This window comes from Monodon monoceros, unplaced genomic scaffold (assembly GCF_005190385.1).
Source record: "Monodon monoceros isolate NGI ecotype Baffin Bay Population unplaced genomic scaffold, NGI_Narwhal_1 Super_Scaffold_12, whole genome shotgun sequence".
NCBI lineage: Eukaryota > Metazoa > Chordata > Mammalia > Artiodactyla > Monodontidae > Monodon > Monodon monoceros.
The window spans coordinates 166,067,832-166,090,590 of NW_021703768.1; the positions used below are offsets into that span (position 1 = coordinate 166,067,832).

Consider the following 22,759-nt stretch of genomic DNA (forward strand, 5'->3'; position numbering starts at 1 on the left):
ATGGTGTAGTATTACATTCTGCCCTCCCATTCAGCGGGTCCCGCATCTGCGGATTCAGCCAATCGCGGATCTACCGACCCCCAGGGTCGACTGTATTCAGCGGTATCAATAGAGTGGTTCGCTGCCTACGGAAGTCTAAATCGTTGCGTATTTTTACAGGGTAATTATTCATTCATTGAATTGATGTTTATTGAGTACTTACTGTATACCATGCACTATTCTAAATACCAGGAATGTAAAATAACACAACATATACACAGAAAAATCAAATAAGGAAGAAAGCAAATGACGGGACTTCCCTGGTGGTCCAGTGGCTAAGACTCCACGCTTCCAATGCAGGGAGCCCAGGTTGCATCCCTGGTCAGGAAACTAGATCCCACATGCCTCGAGGAAGATCCCGCACGTGGCAACGAAGATCCGGCGCAGCCAAATAAATAAATATTAAAAACAAAAAAGAGGGCTTCCCTGGTGGCGCAGTGGCTGAGAGTCCGCCTGCCGATGCAGGGGACACGGGTTCGTGTCCCGGTCCGGGAGGATCCCACATGCCGCGGAGCGGCTGGGCCCGTGAGCCATGGCCGCTGGGCCTGCGCGTCCGGAGCCTGTGCTCCGCAACGGGAGAGGCCACAGCAGTGAGAGGCCCGCGTACGGCCAAAAAAAAAAAAGGAAGAAAGAAAGAAAAAGCAAATGGCAAATGCTAGAAGAAAAGTAAATGGTAATGGGGTACCTGAATGACTAGTAGTAGTTGAACACAGGCACTCTTTAGGGAGCTGATGTTCCAGCGGAGACCTTGACAAGGCTGATTAAAACGTTGCTTGACATAACCGAGGCTGGATGGACTTAAGAGAGCGAGACAGTTTATTTGTGAGAACTTCCAGCCCTATAACTTTTTAGCTCTGCGTCAGTCCCAGATCCCCACCCCTCCTCCACGTGCCTGACAACAAACATCTCCTGCCTCCTCTTTTCCTGTTGTTGCAATTATTTAAAGCACTTTGTTAAGTTTCAAGACACTTCCCCACTCCTCTGATATCCTGCACTTTACCCCCACACCCCGCTCACCTTCACCCCCACTATCATCCCAGCCCCGCCCACAAAGCAGTTTTTAATGAGTCCCTCCTTCCCTCTCCAGCCACTGGCCTCCGCGTATTAAAGCTTTGTTCCTACATACCCTCTCTGAAAAGATTCTGGCTAACAATAGGCGTTTCTGCCTGCTGCAATAGTCCCTCTTAATAAAGTCATTCCTTACTGACATTCGAAGTGGCATTTTTCTTTTTTTTTTTTTTTTAATTTGACAATCTGAATTACAAAGGCCAACTGTAGGAAGATCTGGGAGAGGACATTTCAAAGGAGAGAAATGCCTGAAATGCTTATATAAAAGCCTTGAGGCATGAATAAAGCTTGGGGAGTTTGAAGAATAGAGAATTCCTCTCAGTGGTGCACTGAAAGTCCACACTGCAGAGCTGATCATACAGCTCTTCCCAACTCTGCCTTCAATGACTGAGAGCTCGAATTTGTGGTGGGAGAATTTACACCTCAGAAATCGACCAGTGCTACAAATCAGATCTTTTTCCTGACTTCCCAACAAACCATTGCCTCTAATCATTGGTTCCCATTATGGGTATAATAATGGCACCTAACTCATGGGTTGCCACGATTTCCTGGCTCGCATAGTAATATTTTATCAGCTCCTATTTGGGTCGGGCACTGTGTTAAGCCATGGTGAGCAAAAACTGTTCTCTTGTAGTTGCATTTTACAGGGCCTTTCATCAGATAATTTTCAGAGTGTTGGATCTCAGTACAGTCATAGGTGAGTGCCGTCAATGACTAGATCCCCAAATTAAGAACCCTGGCCGAGGGGGAGAGTCAGAGGAGGCTACCTGAGCAGGCGCTCCTGATGCAAAAAATCTAGAAGCTATAGAGATGCACTCGTTAGTGTTTCCAAAATGGGATGCAGACAGTATTTTAAAGACTGTGTATTTTAATATGTATTAGAAAATATCACCAGCACCGAAAAACAAACAAACTTTGCTGAGTTTAAAAGAAGAGCCAGGGGCTTCCCTGGTGGCGCAGTGGTTGAGAGTCCGCCTGCCGATGCAGGGGACACGGGTTCGTGCCCCGGTCCGGGAGGATCCCGCGTGCCGCGGAGCGGCTGGGCCCGTGGGCCATGGCCACTGAGCCTGTTGGGCATCTTGATCATCCCAGACTGTGAGCTTTGGTACAAGAGGCAGGAGAAAGGAAAGGCCACATGCTTACCCCGGCTCAGGGAATTAGCAAGCCAGTAGTTTCCTTCCCTCTGCTGCAGGATTGGAGTGAAGATAGAACACTTTGGCTAATGAGGAGCTTTGGAGACAAGGCCCCTAGGGCCAGAGAAAAACTGTAAATATACTGTGTCCCCTATCAACACAATCTCACACCAACCAACCAGAAAGCTTTGCTACCTTGTTGCTTCTTAGAGAATGTGTATTGTCCAGAAACTGCACACATGACTGTCTCCTTGAAATTCTCAAGCATCAATTTATCTTCAACATCTACATCCTGGGGAGAAACTCAGCCCCTGTGGTCTCCTGTGGGGCCATCCTGGAGATACAGAAATCCTTGTAAGTTCTAGAGGAAAGGGGGCAACATTATTATTGTTATCATTATTATTCCTATTTGGAGGTAGTCCTAGGTTAATTAAGTAGGAAGTCTAAACCAGTTGTTCTCACAATGTGTCCCTAGACCAGCAGCCAGGGCTGGGTTCATGGGTGTGCAACCAGAAGAGCCACAGAGGACCCCACTCTTGGTTGAATGCTCTGCTATCACTGTCTTGACATTTTTTCAACATGGGGTCCCACATTTTCATTTTGCACTGGGACCCCAAAAATTATGCAGCAGGTTCTACCAGTCATATCAGCATTACCTGGGGAGTTCTCTGAAATGCAATTTCTCAGACTTCATCTAGACATGCTGAAAGTCTGGGGTGGTACCCAGCAACCTGTGTTTTAAGAAACCCTTTAGGTGACTCTGACGCCTGGTCAAGAGTGAGAATCACTGTCTAACTGCCCTCCCGATTTTTCTGGCCTATTTCCAAGTCCCTTGGCACTAGATTTGCAATTGCTTGTGGCTCCGCTGACCCCTTTCTCTCACCTTAAAATTGCATGGGCCAATTCACTACTCAAAGGAATCAATACTTCTCAAAAATTTCTGAGAATTCCAGGCTGCTCCAATGCATCCCTTTATGTCCCGGGAAGGGAAGGAGGAGAGCTGTGCTGTTGAATCCTCACACTGCTGGTTTTGGATCCAACCCTTTAAGGAAGACACTGAGATTCAAGGAAAGGGGGTCAGTCTCCCCAGACAACTTGCTCCTTGCTGTGATTAAGGATCCTCATGGAATTTTCAAGATGGTCCTCTTTCTTCACAACTCATAAGTGTTGTCCCTGGATGTTCTCTCTCTTCTGCCTCTTCCTCTTCCTCCTTTACATTCCTGTCCTTTCCACCCTAAACCCTCCAACACACGCCACTCAAAGGGAGGAATCAGGTCAGGATCTCCTCAAGTCCTGGTAATCGTAATATAAATAATATGAATAATTGCAGCAACATGGATGGACCTAGAAATTATCATAATAAGTCAAGTAAGTCAGACAGAGAAAGATAAATACCATATGATATGACTCATATGTGGAATCTATTTTTTTTCAATGATATAAATAAATTTATTTACAAAACAGAAACAGACTCACAGATTTCAAAAACAAACCTATGGTTACCAAAGGGGAAACGTGGTGGGGAGGGATAAATTAGGAGCTTGAGATTAACATACACACAGTACTATATATAAAATAGGTAAACAACAAGGACCTACTGTATGGCACAGGGAACTCTACTCAATATTAGGTAATAACCTATATGGGTAAAGAATCTGAAAAAGAATGAATATACGTACATGTATAATTGAATCATTTCGCTGTACACCTGAAACTAAAACAACATTGTAAATCAACTATACTCCAATAAAATTTTAAAATAATAAGAATATGAATAATGAACGTGTTGGGAAGGGGAAATATCCCCTCCTCCTTCTTGAGTTCTTCTGGGCGATCTAATAATTAAATTGACACAAGACAGATTAAAAGGAGAAACAAAAATTAAGTCATACATACAGAAGTCTCATAGAAATAGGACCTAAGAAGTGACCAAGGCAGGCAGCTTTTATAATTTTTAGACAAAAGAACAATAAATTTGTGAGAAGTTGACCATACAAAGAAAAATAGGCTTGGATGGCTAATTGATGAAGAAGTAACAAGATCTGTTTATATAGCCTTCTTGGCCCTGGGCTCCCTATCTCTGGTGATAAGGATTTTTCCATCCTCCTGGTGCAGGGAGGGTACCTTTTCACATGGGAGATTTATTTTCTGCTTTCAAGGAGACAGAGGGGAGGGTCAAAGTGTCCCTCTCGCATTGGACATTTTTGTGAAGTTTTTTTTTTTTTGGCTGGGCTGTGTGGCTTGCAGGATCTTAGTTCCCTGACCAGGGATTGAACCCAGGCCCCCTGCATTGGGAGCGTAGACTCTTAACCACTGGACCACCAGGGAAGTCCCTAAAGTAACTTTAATTCAAAATAATCATTATGACACTTTGGCACATTTGGGGGTGGCCTGCTCTGAGCCCCAGTAAATGCATACTCTGCTGTGGGCTTTATTTTTTTCCTTTTCATATGTACTCCTGGAACGTAGGGTAGTCCTACATTCTCACTCCCATTATCCAGATGGGAAACAAAAGCTCAAACATGTTCAAGGATTTTCCTCCTTGGCTTTATACAGAATTTGAATCCAGATGTGGCTGATTCCACACCACGCTTTAGGAATTTCTACAGCAGTAAATCTTGAAGTGTGACCCCCTGACCAGCAGTATCAGCATCAACATCACCTGGGGACTTGTTAGAAATGCAAATTCTTGGACTCCGCCCCAGACCTAGTCAATCAGAAACTCTAGGGTAGGACCCAGAGATCTGTTTCACAAACACTTGGGTGATTCTGATACACACTAAAGTTTAAAAACCATAGTGCCATCGTAAGTACTATCTTCCTTGAGAATAACCAACTTATCAGTGTCCTTATTTTGTCCCCTGGTAGGTGGAGCATGGAGGCTGGGTGTTGAAAGCTCTGTAATTCTCATTATCCTTTTAGCCTCTGATCCCTGGGAACTCATTATGGATGGCTCCTTCCCCCTCATTCCTAAGAACAATTGGTAGACACTTGGAGAACCGCCTAGTCAGTCCTTTCTTGCCTCTTTGGAAAGGTCCAAAGATCCTGAAGTAGACTGAGGGGACAGAGTTGGTAAGGATCTAAGTCTGTCTCCTGCCATGGATTCTTCCAGGAGATAGCACTCACCCAGTTATTTCTAAGCCGGACTTGGATGTGAGCCTACCAAGAACAGGAGGAGGTAAGATTTGAGTCTCCATGAATGGTGTTAAATATTCCCTGATCTGCAGGATTCTCTGGCTGAGGGAGAAGTATAAAACAGAAGCGAGGGTGGGGTTTTGTTCCCTAAGAACATCTATGAAGTTCGAGAAATGAGGGGCAACTGATTTCTCAAAGCTCAGTGGGCCGGAGCATGAGTAAAGCAAACCAGAAAGAGTTCCTTCGGGATTTTTTATTAATTCATTTATTTTTTTAATCACGACAAAATATATCAAATAAAATGTACCCTTTAAGCTATTTTAAGTATGCAGTTCAGTAGCATTAAATTCAATCCCATTGTTGTGCAACCATCACCACCATCCATCTCCAGAACAGTTTTCATGTTGCAAAACTGAAACTCTGTCCTCATGAAACACTACCCCTCCCCATTCTGCCATCCCCCCAGCCCCTGGCAACCACCCTTCTGCCTTCTACTCTCTGTATGAATTTGACTACTCTAAGTACTTCATATAAGTGGAATCTTACCGCATTTTTCTTTTTGTGACTGGTTTTATTCACTTAGCATCATGTCCTCAAGGTTCATCCATGTTGTAGCATGTGTCAGAATGCCCTTCCTTTTTAAGGCTGAATAATATTCCACTGTATGTATATTCCACATTTTGCTTATTCATTCATCTGTCACTGGAGACATGGGCTGCTTCCACCTTTCAGTTATTGTAAATAATGCTGCTAAGAACATGGGTGTATAAGTAGCTCTTGGAGATCTTACTGTCAGATCTTTTGGATGCAGACCCAGAAGTGGAATTGCTGGATCATATGGTAATTCTATTTTTAATGTTTTGAGAAGCTCTTCAACATTTTCTTTAAGAAAAACAGAAAACAACAAGGTCCTACTGTATAGCACAAAGAACTATATTCAATATCCTATGATAAACCATAATGGAAAAGAATGTGAAAAGTATATATATATATTATATATATAATATATAACATATATATTATATATAACGGTGACTTTGCTGTTCAGTAGACATTGGCACAACATTGTAAATCAACTGTACTTCAATAAAAAATTAAATTAAATTAAAAAACATAAATAATCAATAACAGAAAGGAAACCTAAATACACTGAAAAAATATGAAAAGGATTATGCCAATATTTGTGTTATGGTCTAAAAGTTTGTGTACCCCCAGAATATATATGCTGAAATCCTAACCCCAATTATGATGGTATTATGAAGTGGGGCCTTTGGGAGGTGCTTAAGTCATGAAGGTAGAGCCCTCATGAATGGGATTAGTGTCTGATAAAAGAGATCCCTCACCCCTTCTGCCAGGTAAGGATGTAAGAAGTCTCTAGCCTCCAGGCCGAACCTCCCTCCATCACCCAACATGCTGGCACCCTGATCTCAGACTTTCATTCCAGCCCCCAGAATGATGAGAAATAAACTCCTATTGTTTATAAGCTAAAAAAAAAAAAAAAAAGAACGAAAAAGAAAAACAGAAAAATTACAAAATCTCTTTCTTGCCTTTTTAAACTTTCCAAATGTTGAAATTTCATTCATGTTTCTGGAATTGTGACAGTTAAACAGATCAGTCTGTGCGTCAGAAAAGGGGAAGAGGAGCATCTTTAAGTAAGCTCAATATTTTCTCTTCCATAAAGACTAATATAACAATAACTATTCTGTTATTAATAAAAAACAATAATGGCAATGAAAGCCAATATTTCTGGAGTATTCCCTATGTCCCTAGTACTCAGAACGTTTCCTATCTAATGCATATGTCTTATTAATTTGAAGGACACAAATGTCCTTTGAACGTTGCTCAACTTCTTTTCCTTTGTGACTAGACACCTGTCCTTCCTCCTTTGCTTCATAAACCATTGCCTGGGTTCTGATCCTGCCAAGGGGTCTGGATGTTAGCCTTGGCTAGTTCATGAGTTCCCTCCCACATGCCAGCCAGTGTGAAGGCAGAGCTTAAAAATGCTCACTTGTTTCCTTTGCTCTCTCAAGACTCTATGCATTCCATCCTCCCTTCACTTCTGTTACAAATATGTGTCCTTCCAAAGCTCATATTCTGAGATGAATAATTTGCTTTTGATTAGAGCAGGAAATGACACATCTTCATCAATTATGTGTCCTGCTGGTATTTGCACACCAGCTCTAGAATTATTCACTCTTGAAGCTTTCTCAGTGAAACCACATGGAGTGTCAGTTTTACAAGGTAAATTCATTGCTGAGAGTACCTTGCCCCATGTGTAATTATTACAGGGCCCAGATGTTGGAAGAACTTGAATGCCAAAGTGAAGACTTGGGGGTTTATTGGGTAGAATGCCATTGAAGTGTTCCAGAAGGATGTGCTGGACCTTCCCTGGCACGCTTGGGAGGAAGATTGCTCTGCAAAAATGCACAGGGTTAAATGCATTCAAGAGTACTTGGAGGGGCTTCCCTGGTGGCGCAGTGGTTAAGAATCCGCCTGCCAATGCAGGTAACAAGAGTTCGAGCCCTGGTCCAGGAAGATACCACACGCCACGGAGCAACTAAGCCCATGCACCACAACTACTGAGACTGCGCTCTAGAGCCCACGAGCCACAACTACTGAGCCCATGTGCCACAACTACTGAAGCCCGTGCGCCTAGAGCCCGTGCTCCGCAACGAGAAGTCACTGCAATGAGAAGCTCGCGCCCCGCAACGAAGAGTAGCCGCCACTTGCCGCAGCTAGAGAAAGCCTGCAAGCAGAAATGAAGACCCAACGCAGTCAAAAATAAATAAATAAATTTTTAAAAGAAAGAGTACTTGGAGGGTAGGGGATAATTACAAAGCCATTGCCATATAGACATGTCCAAAAAGGTAGCTACCAAGGAACAACTAGTTGAAAGAAATATGCTATAAAATGACTCTTTCTGAGTTTCTAGACTTGCAGGATCTCAGTTCCCTGACCAGGGACTGAACCTGGGGCCACAGCAGTGAAAGCGCCGAGTTCTAACTACTGGACTGCCAGGGAACTCCCTAAATCAGTTTTTCAGAAAAAGCATTAGCTATTCTTGTTTTAAGGGCCAGACAGGAATTTCCCCTACAGGTATGACACTTCCACAATAGACAAGATGTAGATTCAGTTAACCTTTTCTTATAAATGTCCCTCACTGTAGGCTGATGGCAAATGACAGATTGCAGCAAAACAGTTCTTTCTATATAGACAGGTTCCAATAGAGTGGTTTGATCCAATTCATAAAAAGTAGAATATTTAAAGGAATGGATTAATGATATTATTTCTCACATTGAGACAGTAAAGAATCTGAGCTAATAATTTCCAGCAATACCTGAGATTTGCCATTCTGAGCAGACTCAGTATAAAGTTAACTACAGAGTTAAAATTTTCTGAGAAAGTGCAGTCATCCAACCAGGTTTGACCCTATGTGAAGAAACGATGAGAATTTAATCACGGATTTTATTTATTTATTTAATAAATTTATTTTATTTATTTATTTTTGGCTGTGTTGGGTCTTCACTGCTGTGCATGGGATTTCTCTAGTTGCAGTGAGCGGGGGGTACTCTTTCTTGCAGTGTGCAGCCTTCTCATTGCGGTGGCTTCTCTTGTTGCAGGATACGGGCTCTAGGTGCATGGGCTTCAGTAGTTGTGGCTTGCAGGCCCATTAGTGGTGGCTCTCAGGCTCTAGAGCACAGGCTCAGTAGTTGTGGCACACAGGCTTAGTCACTGCGGCATGTGGGATCTTCCCGGACCAGGGCTTGAACCCGTGTCCCCTGCGTTAGCAGGCGATTCCTAACCGCTGCACCACCAGGGAAGCCCTAATCATAGATTTTTAAATGCCATGCAGGCATGATAGTTCCTAAAAAAATTAAATATTTTAATTTTTAATAAAATGTTTTAATTTTTAGTATTAGAACAAAACGTATGGTACTTAGAAGTCATTAAAAAATTACTTGGTGAAGGAAGAAATGAGTAGAGCAACCAGAAGGGAATAATTGTTTAAATGACTTCTCTCAAACAAGTGATGTCTGTGTGTCTGTTTCATGGTAAGTCATGTCTCTATTTTCCAGTAGACTCATTGACAACATGGAACCAGAAAACCAGACTGGTGTCTCAGAATTCCTCCTCCTGGGCCTCTCAGAGGATCCAGAACTGCAGCCCCTTCTCTTTGGGCTCTTCCTGTCCATGTACCTGGTCACTGTGCTGGGGAATCTGCTCATCATCCTGGCCATCAGCTCAGACTCCCACCTCCACACCCCCATGCACTTCTTCCTCTCCCACCTGTCCTTTGTTGACATCTGTTTCACCTCCACTATAGTCCCCAAGATGTTGGTGAACATCCAAACAGGGAACAAAGTCATCACCGATGCAGGCTGCCTCATTCAGGTGTATTTTTTCATGGTTTTCATATGTATGGACAATTTGCTTCTGACCATCACGGCTTATGACCGCTACGTGGCCATCTGCCACCCTCTGTATTATGCAATCATCATGAACCCCTGTCTCTGTGGTCTGATGATTCTTTGCTCCTTGTTCATTAGCATTATGAACACCTTGCTCCACAGTCTGATGGTGTTGCATCTGTTCTTCTGCACAGACTTGAAAATCCCCCACTTCTTCTATGAACTTGCTCAGATCCTCAGACTCGCCTGTTCTGATACTCTTATCAATGACATCCTGATGCATCTAGTGACTAGCCTGTTAGGTGCCGGTCCCCTCTCAGGGATAATTTTCTCTTACACTCGCATTGTCTTGTCCATCCTGAGGATCCCATCAATTGGTGGGAAGTATAAAGCTTTTTCCACCTTTGGGTCTCACCTGTCTGTCGTTTTCTTATTCTGTAGGACCTGTGTTGGAGTTTACCTTAGTTCTGCAGCTACTCTCTCCCCCAGGAGGAGGGCAGTGGCCTCAGTGATGAACACTGTGGTCACTCCTATGGTGAACCCCTCCATCTACAGCCTAAGGAACATGGCCATAAAGGGAGACTTGAGGACACTGATCTCTGGAACATTTTCTTTTTCATGATTCTGTCATCTGCCTTGGGTGTGGGCTTCTAGAAAGAGTCAAAGGGAATGAAATACTGGGTATGCAAGAATTCCTGACTCTTCCAAAATTCAGTTCTCCTAGCAACGTGATTAATCATGGGTTTTCAAATCAGATATCTTTGTATTAAATCCTTCTATCCTGGGAATTCCCCGGAGGTCCAGTGGTTAGGACTCTGAGCTTCCACTGCAGGGAACACAGGTTCGATCCCTGGTCGGGGAACTAAGATCCTGCAGGCTGCAATGCAGCAGCAGCAGCAAAAAAAAAAAAAAATCCTTCTATCCTGTGTTTCACTACCTGTCATTTATCAGCTAACTTAACTCTCTGAGTTCAGTTGACATCTATAAAATAAGCAAAATATTACATATTTAATAGTGATATAGGGAATATATCTCATATATGGGAATATATGGATATATGAGATAGTTTAATATATGTGTACAGACATTTGTCTGTATTAAGCTCTAGTAAAATCAAATGTGTAATTATCAGGTGTTAACCAAAGTCAATTAATCTCAATAAAGCTGGAGGAAAAAATTATTATCAGATGTGCAGACCATGTGTTTATAAACTTGTAGTGAACACTCATTTGCTTTCACATTATACTTAGATAAACCAGTTCTCGTTTCATTTCTCCCTTCTGAGTCATCCTCATTTTCCTCATTTCTGCTGCAATCTATGCAGAGAAATTGATTTGAATAAAGTCAATTGAGAGTTTTTATTTAATCCATGAGTTATATAGAAGTGCAGTTTTTAGTATCCAATTATATGGAGGACCTCTTTTCCTTCTTTTGTTATTGGTTTTTAGTATCATTGCATTGTGGCTAAAGAACACACTCTGTATAATTTTAATTCTTTGAAATTTATTGAGATTTGCTCTCATGCACTTGTGGTTAAACTTAGTAGGTGACCTGTTTACGCTGAAAGATCAATGTGGACAACGATTGAGTGCATTTTCTATATATGCCCAATAGGTCAAGTTGGTTAATCACGTTGAAATCTTATTTTTACTGATTTTTTTTTTTTTTGCGGTATGCGGGCCTCTCACTGTTGTGGCCTCTCCCGTTGCGGAGCACAGGCTCCGGACGCGCAGGCTCAGCGGCCATGGCTCAGGGGCCCAGGCGCTCCGCGGCATGTGGGATCTTCCCGGACCGGGGCACGAACCCGTGTCCCCTGCATCAGCAGGTGGACTCTCAACAACTGCGCCACCAGGGAAGCCCTACTGATTTTTTTTTTTGTCTCCTTGTTGTATCAATTATGGAGTGATATATGCTAAAATCACCCAGTGTGATATAGAATTTGACTATCTCTGCTTGCAGTTCAATCAATAGACTATTGAGGGGCTTCCCTGGTGGTGCAGTGATTAAGAATCCACCTGCCAACGCTGGGGACACGGGTTCGAGCCCTGGTCTGGGAAGATCCCACGTGCCGTGGAACAGCGAAGCCCGCGAGCCACAACTACGGAAGCCTGCACACCTAGAGCCTGTGCTCCGCCGCAACAAGAGAAACCACTGCAACAAGAAGCCCGCGTACCACAACGAAGGGTATCCCCCGCTCACCTCAACTAGAGAAAGCCCATGTGCAGCAACGAAGACCCAACGCAGCCAAAAATAAAATAAATAAAGTTATATATATATAAAAAAATCAATAGACTATTGAATACAAATTCAGAATTATTATGTTTTCATGGTGGACCCAATCTTCTATCTTTATGAAGTTACCTTTGTTATCTCTGGGTGTAACAAATGTTTTTGCATTAAAATCTACTTTGTCTGCTAGTAATGCACTGTAGTTACACAACCTTTTTCTGGCATCTACCAGGTGATGGGAAACCTGGCTGCAGTCCATACTGGTTTGCTTCCAGTTCCCCTCTATTCCCCAGAGACATTCCTTTGGGAAGCCAGTCCAAAGAGGGGAGACCCTTACTCTCACTCTTTATCCCTGGTCTTGTTGAGACCTAAAGCTCACTTGGTCCCTTAGCTGCCTCTTGTAGACCACCTCAAGGGTGAAACCAGCCCCAGTGTCTGCCTCACCTCTCTGGAACCCTGTCCTCTCCTAGTCTCCATGCAGTGATTTCTTTTCTGTATAAGTTTAAGGTGTACAATGTACTGATTTGTAAAATGCTTATACTTTGAAAAATGCTTGCCACCATAGTGTTAGCTACCCCCTCTATCACATAATTACCATTTGTTTTTTGTAGTAAGAACACTTGATTTATTTTCTTAGCAACTTTCAAGCATACAATACAGCATTGTTAACTAGAGTCGCCATGCTGTGCATTAGATCCCCAGAACTTATTCATCTTATAACTGGAAGTTTGTACCTTTTAACCAACATCTCCCAATTCCCACCCCCTCCTCCCAGAGCACCTGGCAAGCACATTCTATTCTCTATTTTAATGGGTTCGGCTTTTTGAGATTCCACTGCAGTGATTTCTTACTAGTATTTAGATCTTTGTTGCTTTTTAGATTTTTTTTTTTAATGTACACTACATGCATACTTTTCATTGTCTTCAGTTGGAGAGTTGGTCTAAATTTCCCAGCCTTCAATTACCAGCAGCAGAAGTCCTGTATACAGATTATTAAATCAATACTATCTTAGGTTTGAAGCTAAATTTCTGTACCAGCTAAATCAGACTTATGGAGGATACAGTCTTCTAAAGCAGAAGTACCTTTTTTTTTTTTTTTTTTGGCCTGCGCCTGCCAGTACTTGGAATCTTAGTTCCCTGAACATGATTGAACCCGTGACCCCTACGGTGGAAGCACGGAGTCCTAACCACTGGACCCCCAGGGAATTCCCCAGAAGTACCTATTTTCTGAGGTGAGTTCTGTGTACTTTCTGAGAGTGGGGTGGGGGGGATGCTTGTATGAATGGAGGGCTGGTTTTTGTCCCTATGATGTAATAAAAAATATTTGGTCTTTGTTCCCAGTTTCTGACACAGACTCGTAAAACCCTTGGAACCTCCTGAGTGAAAAGAGTGTCTTTGGTATGTTAATGAGATAACTCTTGGCTAAGCGGCTTCTAGAGAGCTTCAGGGCTTGTTGCCAGAAAGACTGAACTTTGATTAGAGGGTTGGAACTTTTCAGCCTCAAACCCCCACCTGTGGAGGTATTGAAGGCTGAACCAATCACCAATGACCAATGATTTAATCCACCTTGTCTATGTAATGAAACCAACATGAAAACCTAAAATGACAGAGTTCAGAGAGCTTCCAGGTTGGTGAGCCAGAACGCACCTATAGGGAATTCCCTGGCACTCCACTGGTTAAGAGTCCTCGCTTTCACTGCCAAGGGTTCTGGTTTGATCCTTGGTTGGGGAACTAAGATCCTGCAAGCCCGCGTGACACAGCCAAAAAAAAAAAGAGAAAAGAAAAAGTTTGCTCCCTACCCTATCCTTGTTCTTAGCTAACATCTGAGACTCTTCCATGAATTTTTATAAGTAAAGTTTTACAAACTTCATATAAAAATTATACAAGTTGAGCTGCAGTGTTTCAAATAAAATGTAACAGACAGATGAATAATGATCAACAACTCCAAGGGAAATTCAAGATGCATTTGAAAATCCTTTGAGTCTGCTTGTTTTCTGCATCTCAGGAGGAATTTAGTTTTTCAGACGTTTTTGCCCAGCCTCTAAAGCCCTGGTTCCCAAAGGGAAGTATTGAGCAATTCTACCAGAACTCCCCTAAATCCCCCCAACCCTGCCACCCCGCCTCCAACCTCAGCACTATTCTCCTTTGGAGCCAAATAAGTCTGTTTTGGGAGGCCATCCTGTGCATTTTGAGGTGTTTAGCTGCATGCCCTGCTTCCACCACTAGATGCCAGTAGCACCCCACCCAAACCAAGTTGTGCTACCCAACACTAATCTCCAAGCATTGCCAAATCATTTCCCATTGTGAACCATCGCTAGGGGGGAAAAATAGTTTAACTGAAGACAGGTAAGTTCTCTTAGCGTAAAGTAGGCATTTATATGCATGGTTCAATTATTAATATATAAAGGCGAGCGACAATATTGAGCTTTACCTGTGCTGCTGGAAAACCCAGACAGTTAATCCCCCCACCTCCTGCCATTTTGTGTTCTAGAAACCAGTACTGCAAAGAACCTCTCTTCCCCATAGGAGGAGGATAGGACTCTCTAGTGACCTCCTTGTTTCCTATGACAGGGCCAGACACACACTCTCCAATTCCCATTCTTTTGTCTCATAAATGAGTAGGGGAACTGTTTGTCCCCCTCCCTGACAAACTAGCTAGACATAGAGATTAAGCATTTCTTGCTCAACTAACAGAGTCCCCTGGTTACAATAACAATCCCAAGTGTAAAATCCCTCCACCTATAATTTGCTTATTCCTCCCTATGAAAGTCTAAGGCAAAACCATTCTGCAGAGACACTCTGATGTTTGGATTGGGGGTGTTTTCCTTATTGCGTTAGCCTGAATAAAACCAATCTCCCTACTAGCTCACTTTTTATTGTTTGCCTTTGACAAAAAGTAGCAAAAAAAAAAAAAAATGAGGTGGAAGAATGAGTGAACTTGATTGGAAAAGGGCACACACTTCCAGTTATAAGATTAACAAGGTTGGGGATCCGAGGTGGAGCACAGGTGATTATAGCTAATAATGCTGTATCCTATACTCGGATGTTGCTAAGAGAGTAGATCTCATATGTTCTCGCAGCAAAAAAAGAAATGGCCACTATGTGATGGGATGGAGGTGGTAGCTAACACTCTGGTGGTAACCGGTTTGCAATTTACAAATGTATCAAAGCAACACATTGTACACCTGAAACTTACACAATGTTATTTGTCAATTATAGCTCAATAAAGTTGGAAAAAGGAAAGCAAAAGAAAAGAAAAGATTTGGGAACCTCAGCAGAGCACTAATGAAAAGCTCACCCTCCCGGTATTGACCAGGGGACTTTCGGATAACTCTGCACTCTTTAAGAGGTACAAAGGTGGAAGCAAAACGTGGCAAAGGGAAAAAAAAAAAAAAAAAAGCTGGGAACGAAGAGGTTCTTGTTGCCTCAGCCCACTACCAGCATCATTCTAACTGCTGATCCCATGTAGAAAAACTATGGCATTGATAATTCATTTAAAAGAATCATTCTTATCCATTTGCAGCAACATGGATGGACCTAGAGCATATTATACTAAGTGAAGTAAGCCAGACAGAGAAAGACAAATATAAGATATTGCTTATTATTGCTTATATGTGGAATCTTAAAAAAAAGAAAAAAGATACAAATGAACCTGTATACAAAACAGAAATAGACCCACAGACATAGAAAACAAACTTATGGTTACCAAAGGGGAAAGGGGGGGGGATAAATTAGGAGTTTGAGATTAACATATACACATTACTATGTATAAAATAGATAACCATCAAGGACCTACTGTACAGCACTGGGAACTATACCTAATATTTTGTAATAACCTATAAAGGAAAATAATTTGAAAAAACATATATATGTATATATAACTGAATCGCTTTGCTGTACACATGAAACTAACACAATATTGTAAATCAACTACACTTTAATAATAAATTAAAAAAAAATTTTAAAGAATAATTCTTGTCAGTAAAGTGCCAAACACATGAAAACCATAAGAAAACTTTATTTTCCTGAAGCTAGTTATTTTAGAAAGACTAACAGAAATCCAACCTGGCACACCAGAGTTTTAGATAAACAGAGCTGGCTGGGGAATGTAGTCCTAAACTTTAACTGTGTCACTAGTATCAATTTATTTAAAGTAGTATTTGAAGGGGTGGGATAGGGAGGGTGGCAGGGAGATGCAAGAGGGAGGAGATATGGGGATATATGTATATGTATAGCTGATTCACTTTGTTATAAAGCAGAAACTAACACACCATTGTAAAGCAATTATACTCCAATAAAGATGTGAAAAAAAATAAAGTAATATTTGAAATCAATATGTTCTCCTCAGGTCTCTCTATATAGAGCAGGCAGGATCTGAAGTTTTACATGAATGGCACTCGTGGAAGTTGCAAAAGTGTGGGCCCTGGAGATAGAGCTATATTTCTAGAGAAAAAGGAGAGAATTTCTACAGTCACAGACTGGGGGGGGGGGGATGAGGAAGCTGTAGCACCACAGAGCATAGTTCAGACCCTTTTATATACAGTTAGTAGGAATTTATAAAATAAATAAATGCTCCATTGACAATTTTTAGAGGCTTCGATTTCTTTTTCTTTTTTCTTTTATTTTTTTCTCAGTGCAGAAGGAATTCAGCAAGAGGCAAAGTGATAGGTAAGAAGTAGATTTATTGAGAGAGATGCACACTCCAGAGACAGTGTGGGCTATCTCAGAAGGCAACCAAGGCTTCAATGTTTTTTTGGGTTTTTTTGGCCTTGCCATGTGGCTTGTGGGATCTCAGTTCCCTGACCAGGGATTGAACCCGGGCCACAGCAGAGAAAGCCATGAATCCTAACCACTAGGCCACCAGGGAACTCCCTTCAATTTCTAATGTTACAGTTTATAAAACATTTTTGTTGAATTCTGCTACTCTACTCAGAAGTTTCAAGCAGTTCTTCTTTCATTGGAGATAACTTTCCATGTGTGGTCTCAACTGTATATTCACAGATTTTCATTTCTCTCTTTGCCTGTGCCTCTCTCAAGGGATATCCTTAAGAAGCAGGGAACTCTACAAACTTTATAATCATTATTGTTACAGCAGTGAAGTAGGTGTCACACCACTTAATTTCCCAATTTCTTTTTTTTTGGCTGTGCCATGAAGCTTGTGGGATCTTAGTTCCCTGACCAAGGATTGAACCTTGGCCTTTTTCATAGCCATTCTGTTAGTTAAGTAGTGGTATCTCATTGTGGTTTAAATTAATTAGCCTTTCCTTAATAAAGTTGAGCACTTTTTCATATATTTATTGGCCATTTGAATATCTTGTTTTGTGATATGACCAGATTTATTTTTGGCCTATTTTTAAATTGAGTTGTCTATTTCTTATTGAGTAGGAAAATTTCTTTACATGTTCTGCACATGAATTATTATTATTTTTTAAAATTTTATTGGAGTATAGTTGATTTACAATGTGTGTTAGTTTCAGGTATACAGTAAAGTAGTTCAGTTATACATATACATGTATATGTATATTTATTCCTTTTCAGATTCTTTTCTCATATAGGTTATCACAGAATATTGAGTGGATTTCCCTGTGCTATACAGTAGGTCCTTGTTGGTTATCTATCTATCTTATATATGTCTATCTTATATATAGTAGATATATACACATATACATATAGATGTATATGTTTTTCTTCTGCTTTGTGGGTTACTTTTTCACCATCAGTGGTGTTTTTTGATGAGCAGTTCTTAATTTGGTCACACTATGTGGCTTGCAGGATCTTAGTTCCCCAACCAGGGACTGAACCTGGGGCCACAGTGAAAGCACTGAGTGCTAACCACTGGACCGCCAGGGAATTCCCAAGCAGTTCTTAATTTTAATGTATTCCAGCTTATCAAATTTCTTCCCCCCTTTTGTCTCCTATTTAAGAAGTTTCTGCCTACTCCGAGCCATAAAATCATGGATTTTTTGGTTTGTTATTTTGTTTTTTTGTGGTACGCGGGCCTCTCACTGTTGTGGCCTCTCCCGTTGCAGAGCACAGGCTCCGGACACGCAGGCTCGGCGGCCATGGCTCACGGGCCCAGCCGCTCCGCGGCATGTGGGATCTTCCCAGACCGGGGCACGAACCCGTGTCCCCTGCATCGGCAGGCGGACTCTCAACCACTGCGCCACCAGGGAAGCCCCAATCATGTTTTTCTCTATAATTTTTGTTTTACCTTTCACATTTAGTTCTGCCATCATTTTGGAATCATGGGGATCAATTTTCATTTTTTTCCATGTGAATATCCAATGGACCCAGCTTTATTGGAAAGACTGTCCTTGTCCCACTGTAGTCATTGCTGTCATACTAGGCGGTCCTGTGTGTGTGGTTCTGTCCTCTTGCACTGGTCAGTTTTCTACTCTTTTTTTTTTTTAAATAAATTTATTTACTTATTTTTGGCTGCTTTGGGTCTTTGTTGCTGGGCATGGGCTTTCTCTAGTTGCAGCGAGCAGGGGCTACTCTTCGTTGTGGCGCTTGGGCCTCTCATTGCAGTGGTTTCTCTTGTTGTGGTGCATGGGCTCCAGGCATGTGGGCTTCAGCAGTTGTGGCTCACGGGCTTAGTTGCTCCGTGGCATGCGGGATCTTCCCGGACCAGGGCTCGAACCCGTGTCCCCCGCATTGGCAGGCAGATTCTTAACCACTGTGCCACCAGGGAAGTCCCAAGTTTTCTACTCTTGCACCAATCCCAAAGGAGAGAGGCTTGATTCTACTTACGTTCAAGAAACAGGCAAAACTCTTCTATGATGTGTAAGGGAGGAAAAATCCCAAAACTTTTCTTCTACATTTATAGGTTCTTGGCTGGGGCTCTGTAGCAAAAGTGACGAGAGAAAAGCATACAAATCTGTTTTACATGACCCTAAAACCTTCATAAGGAAATGACGACACACAAAAAAGTGGTTAAATCTGAGCAATTTTTTATGCTAGGTTTGATGCAGACTGGAAAGCCATAGAAAAATGTGATTGAACAAAAGGATATGAGCTAAGGGTAGTAAACTGAAGGAAATTTAGCAATCTTGTACAGTTGGATTCCTTTATGTGTCCCTCCATCTTCAGAGATAAGGACACTCCTTTCCTCTTGGGTAGGAAGGACAGCTATCACAGGAGGGTCTTATGACCTGCTTCAGGGGAAGGTCAAAGAATCCTCCCTGAGTCATTTCTCTGATTCCCTCAGCTTAAAATATTCAATATGCTAAGGTGCCATATTTTAGGGTAGTTGTGTCCTGAACCATGTCACATGTTACTGTTTTTAAAATTTTTTGGCTGTGCCACGCGGCATGCAGGATCTTAGTTCCGCAACCAGGGATCAAACCCATGCCTCCTGCATTGGAAGTGCAGAGTCCTAACTACTGGATGGCCAGGGAATTCCCTTTTATTTAAAATTTTATTTTATTTTAGTTTTTGGCCACTGATATTATAATAAGTTAAAATGATCTCAGTGGCCTTGGCTTGCAGTGGCTTGAAGCAGGATTTTGGTTCCCTGGCAAGAGATTGAAGTCAGGTTGTGGCAGTGAGAGCCCTGAATCCTAACTGCTAGACCATGAGGGACAGTGACAAGGCCCTGGCCTGTCGGCTTTGTAGAAATTCCACTAAGAGATGGAAAGTAGTGAAACAAGTAAAGTGTTTATTAGAAGGAAAAAGAGTATGTGTGAATAGACTCACATGGGCGAACTCAGAGAGAGAGTCACATCCTGCTGGTAGTTTGAATCACTTTTATAGGGCATTTTTCCCAGGTTTCCTTTGGCAAGTCACCTGGCTTAGCCTGGTTCTGAGTCCACATTTGGTTTATCTCAGGGTCCTCCGCTGTGTGCATGTGCATCTCTTAGCCAAGATGGATTCTAGCAAAGAGGCCTATGGGTAGGTTGATATCACCTACTATGAGGTGGCGCCACCTCCCTTTTTGACCCCCAAGAAGCCTTTCTGTGCATGTGTAGTTGGGAAGGTCTCCTTGACCTGGAGAATGAGAAATATATGGTTTCTTTATCTTTTATCTGGGCAGGACTCTGCTCCTCTCTGACCCTGCTATTTTCTTTGTCTTGGAGTATCTGTCCACAGGGGACAAACTCCAGCTGCTCAGCCTGGAGGCCATCTATCTCCTGCCTCAATAATAGGGTTTCCCTTAGGGGATGAGGAATTGTACTGACCAGGAGGGCCATGAAGGGAGCTTCTGTGTTATTGGTAATTTTCTTTTTGAAAAACCTGGGTAGTATGTGCATAGGCGTGTGCATTTTGTGGACATTTTTAATAATTTGCGCATAGGTATGTTCTCTTTAAAAATTTATTTGTGGACTTTCTGTATGTTTGTTGTAAAACAAAGAATGTTTCTCTCCATCCAAGTGCTACAAGGATTAAGTCATTAGCCACTGCAGTTGCTGATGGACAGTAGTGCCTCCTGAGAGGAATTCAGGATGAAAAACAAGATGAGGCACTCTGTGCTTTAGGAAAACAGGCCCTTTATTTTATTTGTTTAAATTTATTTATTTATTTATTTTTGGCTGCGTTGGGTCTTTGTTGCTGCGTGCAGGCTTTCTCTAGTTGCAGCAAGCGGGGGCTACTCTCTGTTGTGGTGCGCAGGCTTCTCATTGCGGTGGCTTCTCTTGTTGCAGAGCACGGGCTCTAGGCACACAGGCTTCAGTAGTTGTGGCTTGTGGGCTCTAGAGCACAGACTCAGTAGTTGTGGTGCACGAGCTTAGTTGCTCCGCGACATGTGGAATCTTCCCGGACCAGGGCTCGAACCCGTGTCCCCTGCATTGGCAGGCAGATTCTTAACCACTGCACCACCAGGGAAGCCTGAAAACAGGCCCTTTAGATAGTATATTTCAAGAAGAAATTTAATGAACCCAGATTCTTGGCTCTTCCCATACATAGAAAAGCACTAAAATCATTAACTGAGATATCTGTTCCTTGTGAGTAGTAATGATCTTTTACCGAGATATTTGCTTAACTGCATGTATTCCCTAGCCAAAAATCATATATATACTGGCTTCTCCCCCTACCTCTTTGAAGCAGTCCCTTCAGAGCTACTGAAAGGCTATTGTTGCCAAACACAAGTTCTTGTGCCTAAAGCACAGTGAGGCCAAACAAACCAAAACATTGGAGTTTGGAGCAGAGGCAGGTTTATTGCAGGGCCAAGCAAGGAGAATGGGTGGTTTATGCTTGAAAACTCTGAACTCTCTGGTGGTTTCCTGGGAGAAGTTTTTATAGGCAAAATTTGGGGGTGAGGGCTGCAGGGTTTGTGACTTTCTTCTGATTGGTTGGTGGTGAGGTAACAGGGCGGTGTTACAGGAATCTTGTGCTCCGCCAGAAGTTACCATCGTTCACTTGGGTGGGGGCCTTATTGGGGACCTTAGTTCGTTCAGAAGAACTCAAAGATATTGTTATGTATATCCCTTGAGGAGGACCAGGATCTTGCTTTAATCGCTGCACTATAGTTTCTTGACTATTCCTCCATTGTTTCTGCATTCCCTGTTTCCCTGATTAGCAGCTGTTTGAATCTGCCATTTGGAACTCAGGGAAAGTCTAGGAGGCTGAAGCCTTCATCCTACAAATAAGAAATGGGGGACCCAGAAAGGGTTTTTTGCCCAGGAGGGCCAGTTTCAAGTCCTGCTGTGACCTTTCATGACTCAGAAACAAGAAAAACATTTCTGGCAAAGCAATCAGATTCTGGATTGATGGTCAAGGTAGAGCTGAGCGTTGCCTGTTGGATCAATGGGACAAAGAAGGGTCCATGATGTTGCCAAGGTTTACAATGGACATGTGGAAAGATGGGGTTGCTATTATTTGAAGTTGATAAGGTGGAGTCAGGAGTTTGATTTGTGGACTTTAAATGTGTCTCTAAAAAACCCAAGTGGAGAGAGAATATCTCATTCTGTCTGGCATTCAGGGTACAGGTGTGGGACTGTGGATGGAATTTTGACTCTTGAGTGTATACACAGTACTTAAAGAGGTAAGATTCAGTGCTACCACAGGGATTATAAGACGAAAAGAGGCCTGAGAACTGAGTCCCGAGGCACTTGAACAATTAGAAGTTGGGGGGAAATTAGCGCCATCTGCAGTTTCCACCGAGGTACCCCCGCCATGCCCGTCTAAACTCCAGAACTACATTTCCCAGAATCCTTTCCGTCTGTGCTTCCTGGTTAGAGGCCGGTTATGAAGTCCCGCGACACTTAGAAGGCGGAAGTGAAGCGGAAGCCATTACTCTCCGGAGGCGATTGCTGCTGTACACATGGGCAGAGGAGCGGTCCACCGCGCCCGCTTCCGAGCTGTTGGTCCCAGCGGCAGACCGTACCTTTCAATGAGTTTCTCGTCCCTTCGGCAGCAGCTTCCGTGACCTCTGCTCCCCGTGATTCTACCCTCCGTGATGTAAGACCCGCTTTCCTCACTTAACCCTTTACTCCCCGCTTTCCTGAGGACAAGAGAGGCCCATAAGGCAGGGAGGGGTATCGGGGGACGGGGACCTGGGACCGGGAAGCCAGGCAGCCAGGAAGAGTGTGTTTTAGATCCTGTGATAAGCGGTATGAAACGCTAGTGATGAAGTTTAGGACCCCTGTATTTAGCGATAAGGGGGAGGCACTGGTGATCTGGTCCAAAAAAACTGACATCTTGGGATGGGGACAGAAAAGCCCGGCCGAAGTGAATTCAGGACATTATTTTTTTGGGGGGAGGTGTGTGTGTGTGTGTGTGTGTGTGTGTGTGTGTGTGTGTGTGTGTGTGT

General features: G+C 42.7%; 2 protein-coding genes across 2 annotated transcripts in view; both read left to right on the forward strand.

Annotated features, from left to right (window-relative positions):
* The first annotated feature begins 9,434 nt into the window (after nt 1-9,434).
* On the forward strand, nt 9,435-10,406 carry LOC114892416 (olfactory receptor 7A10-like). Its single transcript, XM_029217295.1, has one exon. It carries the CDS (start codon nt 9,435-9,437, stop codon nt 10,404-10,406), a length of 972 nt encoding a protein of 323 aa, XP_029073128.1.
* Nucleotides 10,407-22,252: 11,846 nt separating this feature from the next.
* The window catches only part of ZNF317 (zinc finger protein 317), a 29,541-nt gene continuing 29,034 nt past the window's right edge, over nt 22,253-22,759 (forward strand). Inside the window, exon 1 of the mRNA XM_029217296.1 lies at nt 22,253-22,407. The gene's annotated coding sequence lies outside the window, so the exon portion shown is untranslated. The remainder of the gene's footprint in view (nt 22,408-22,759) is intronic.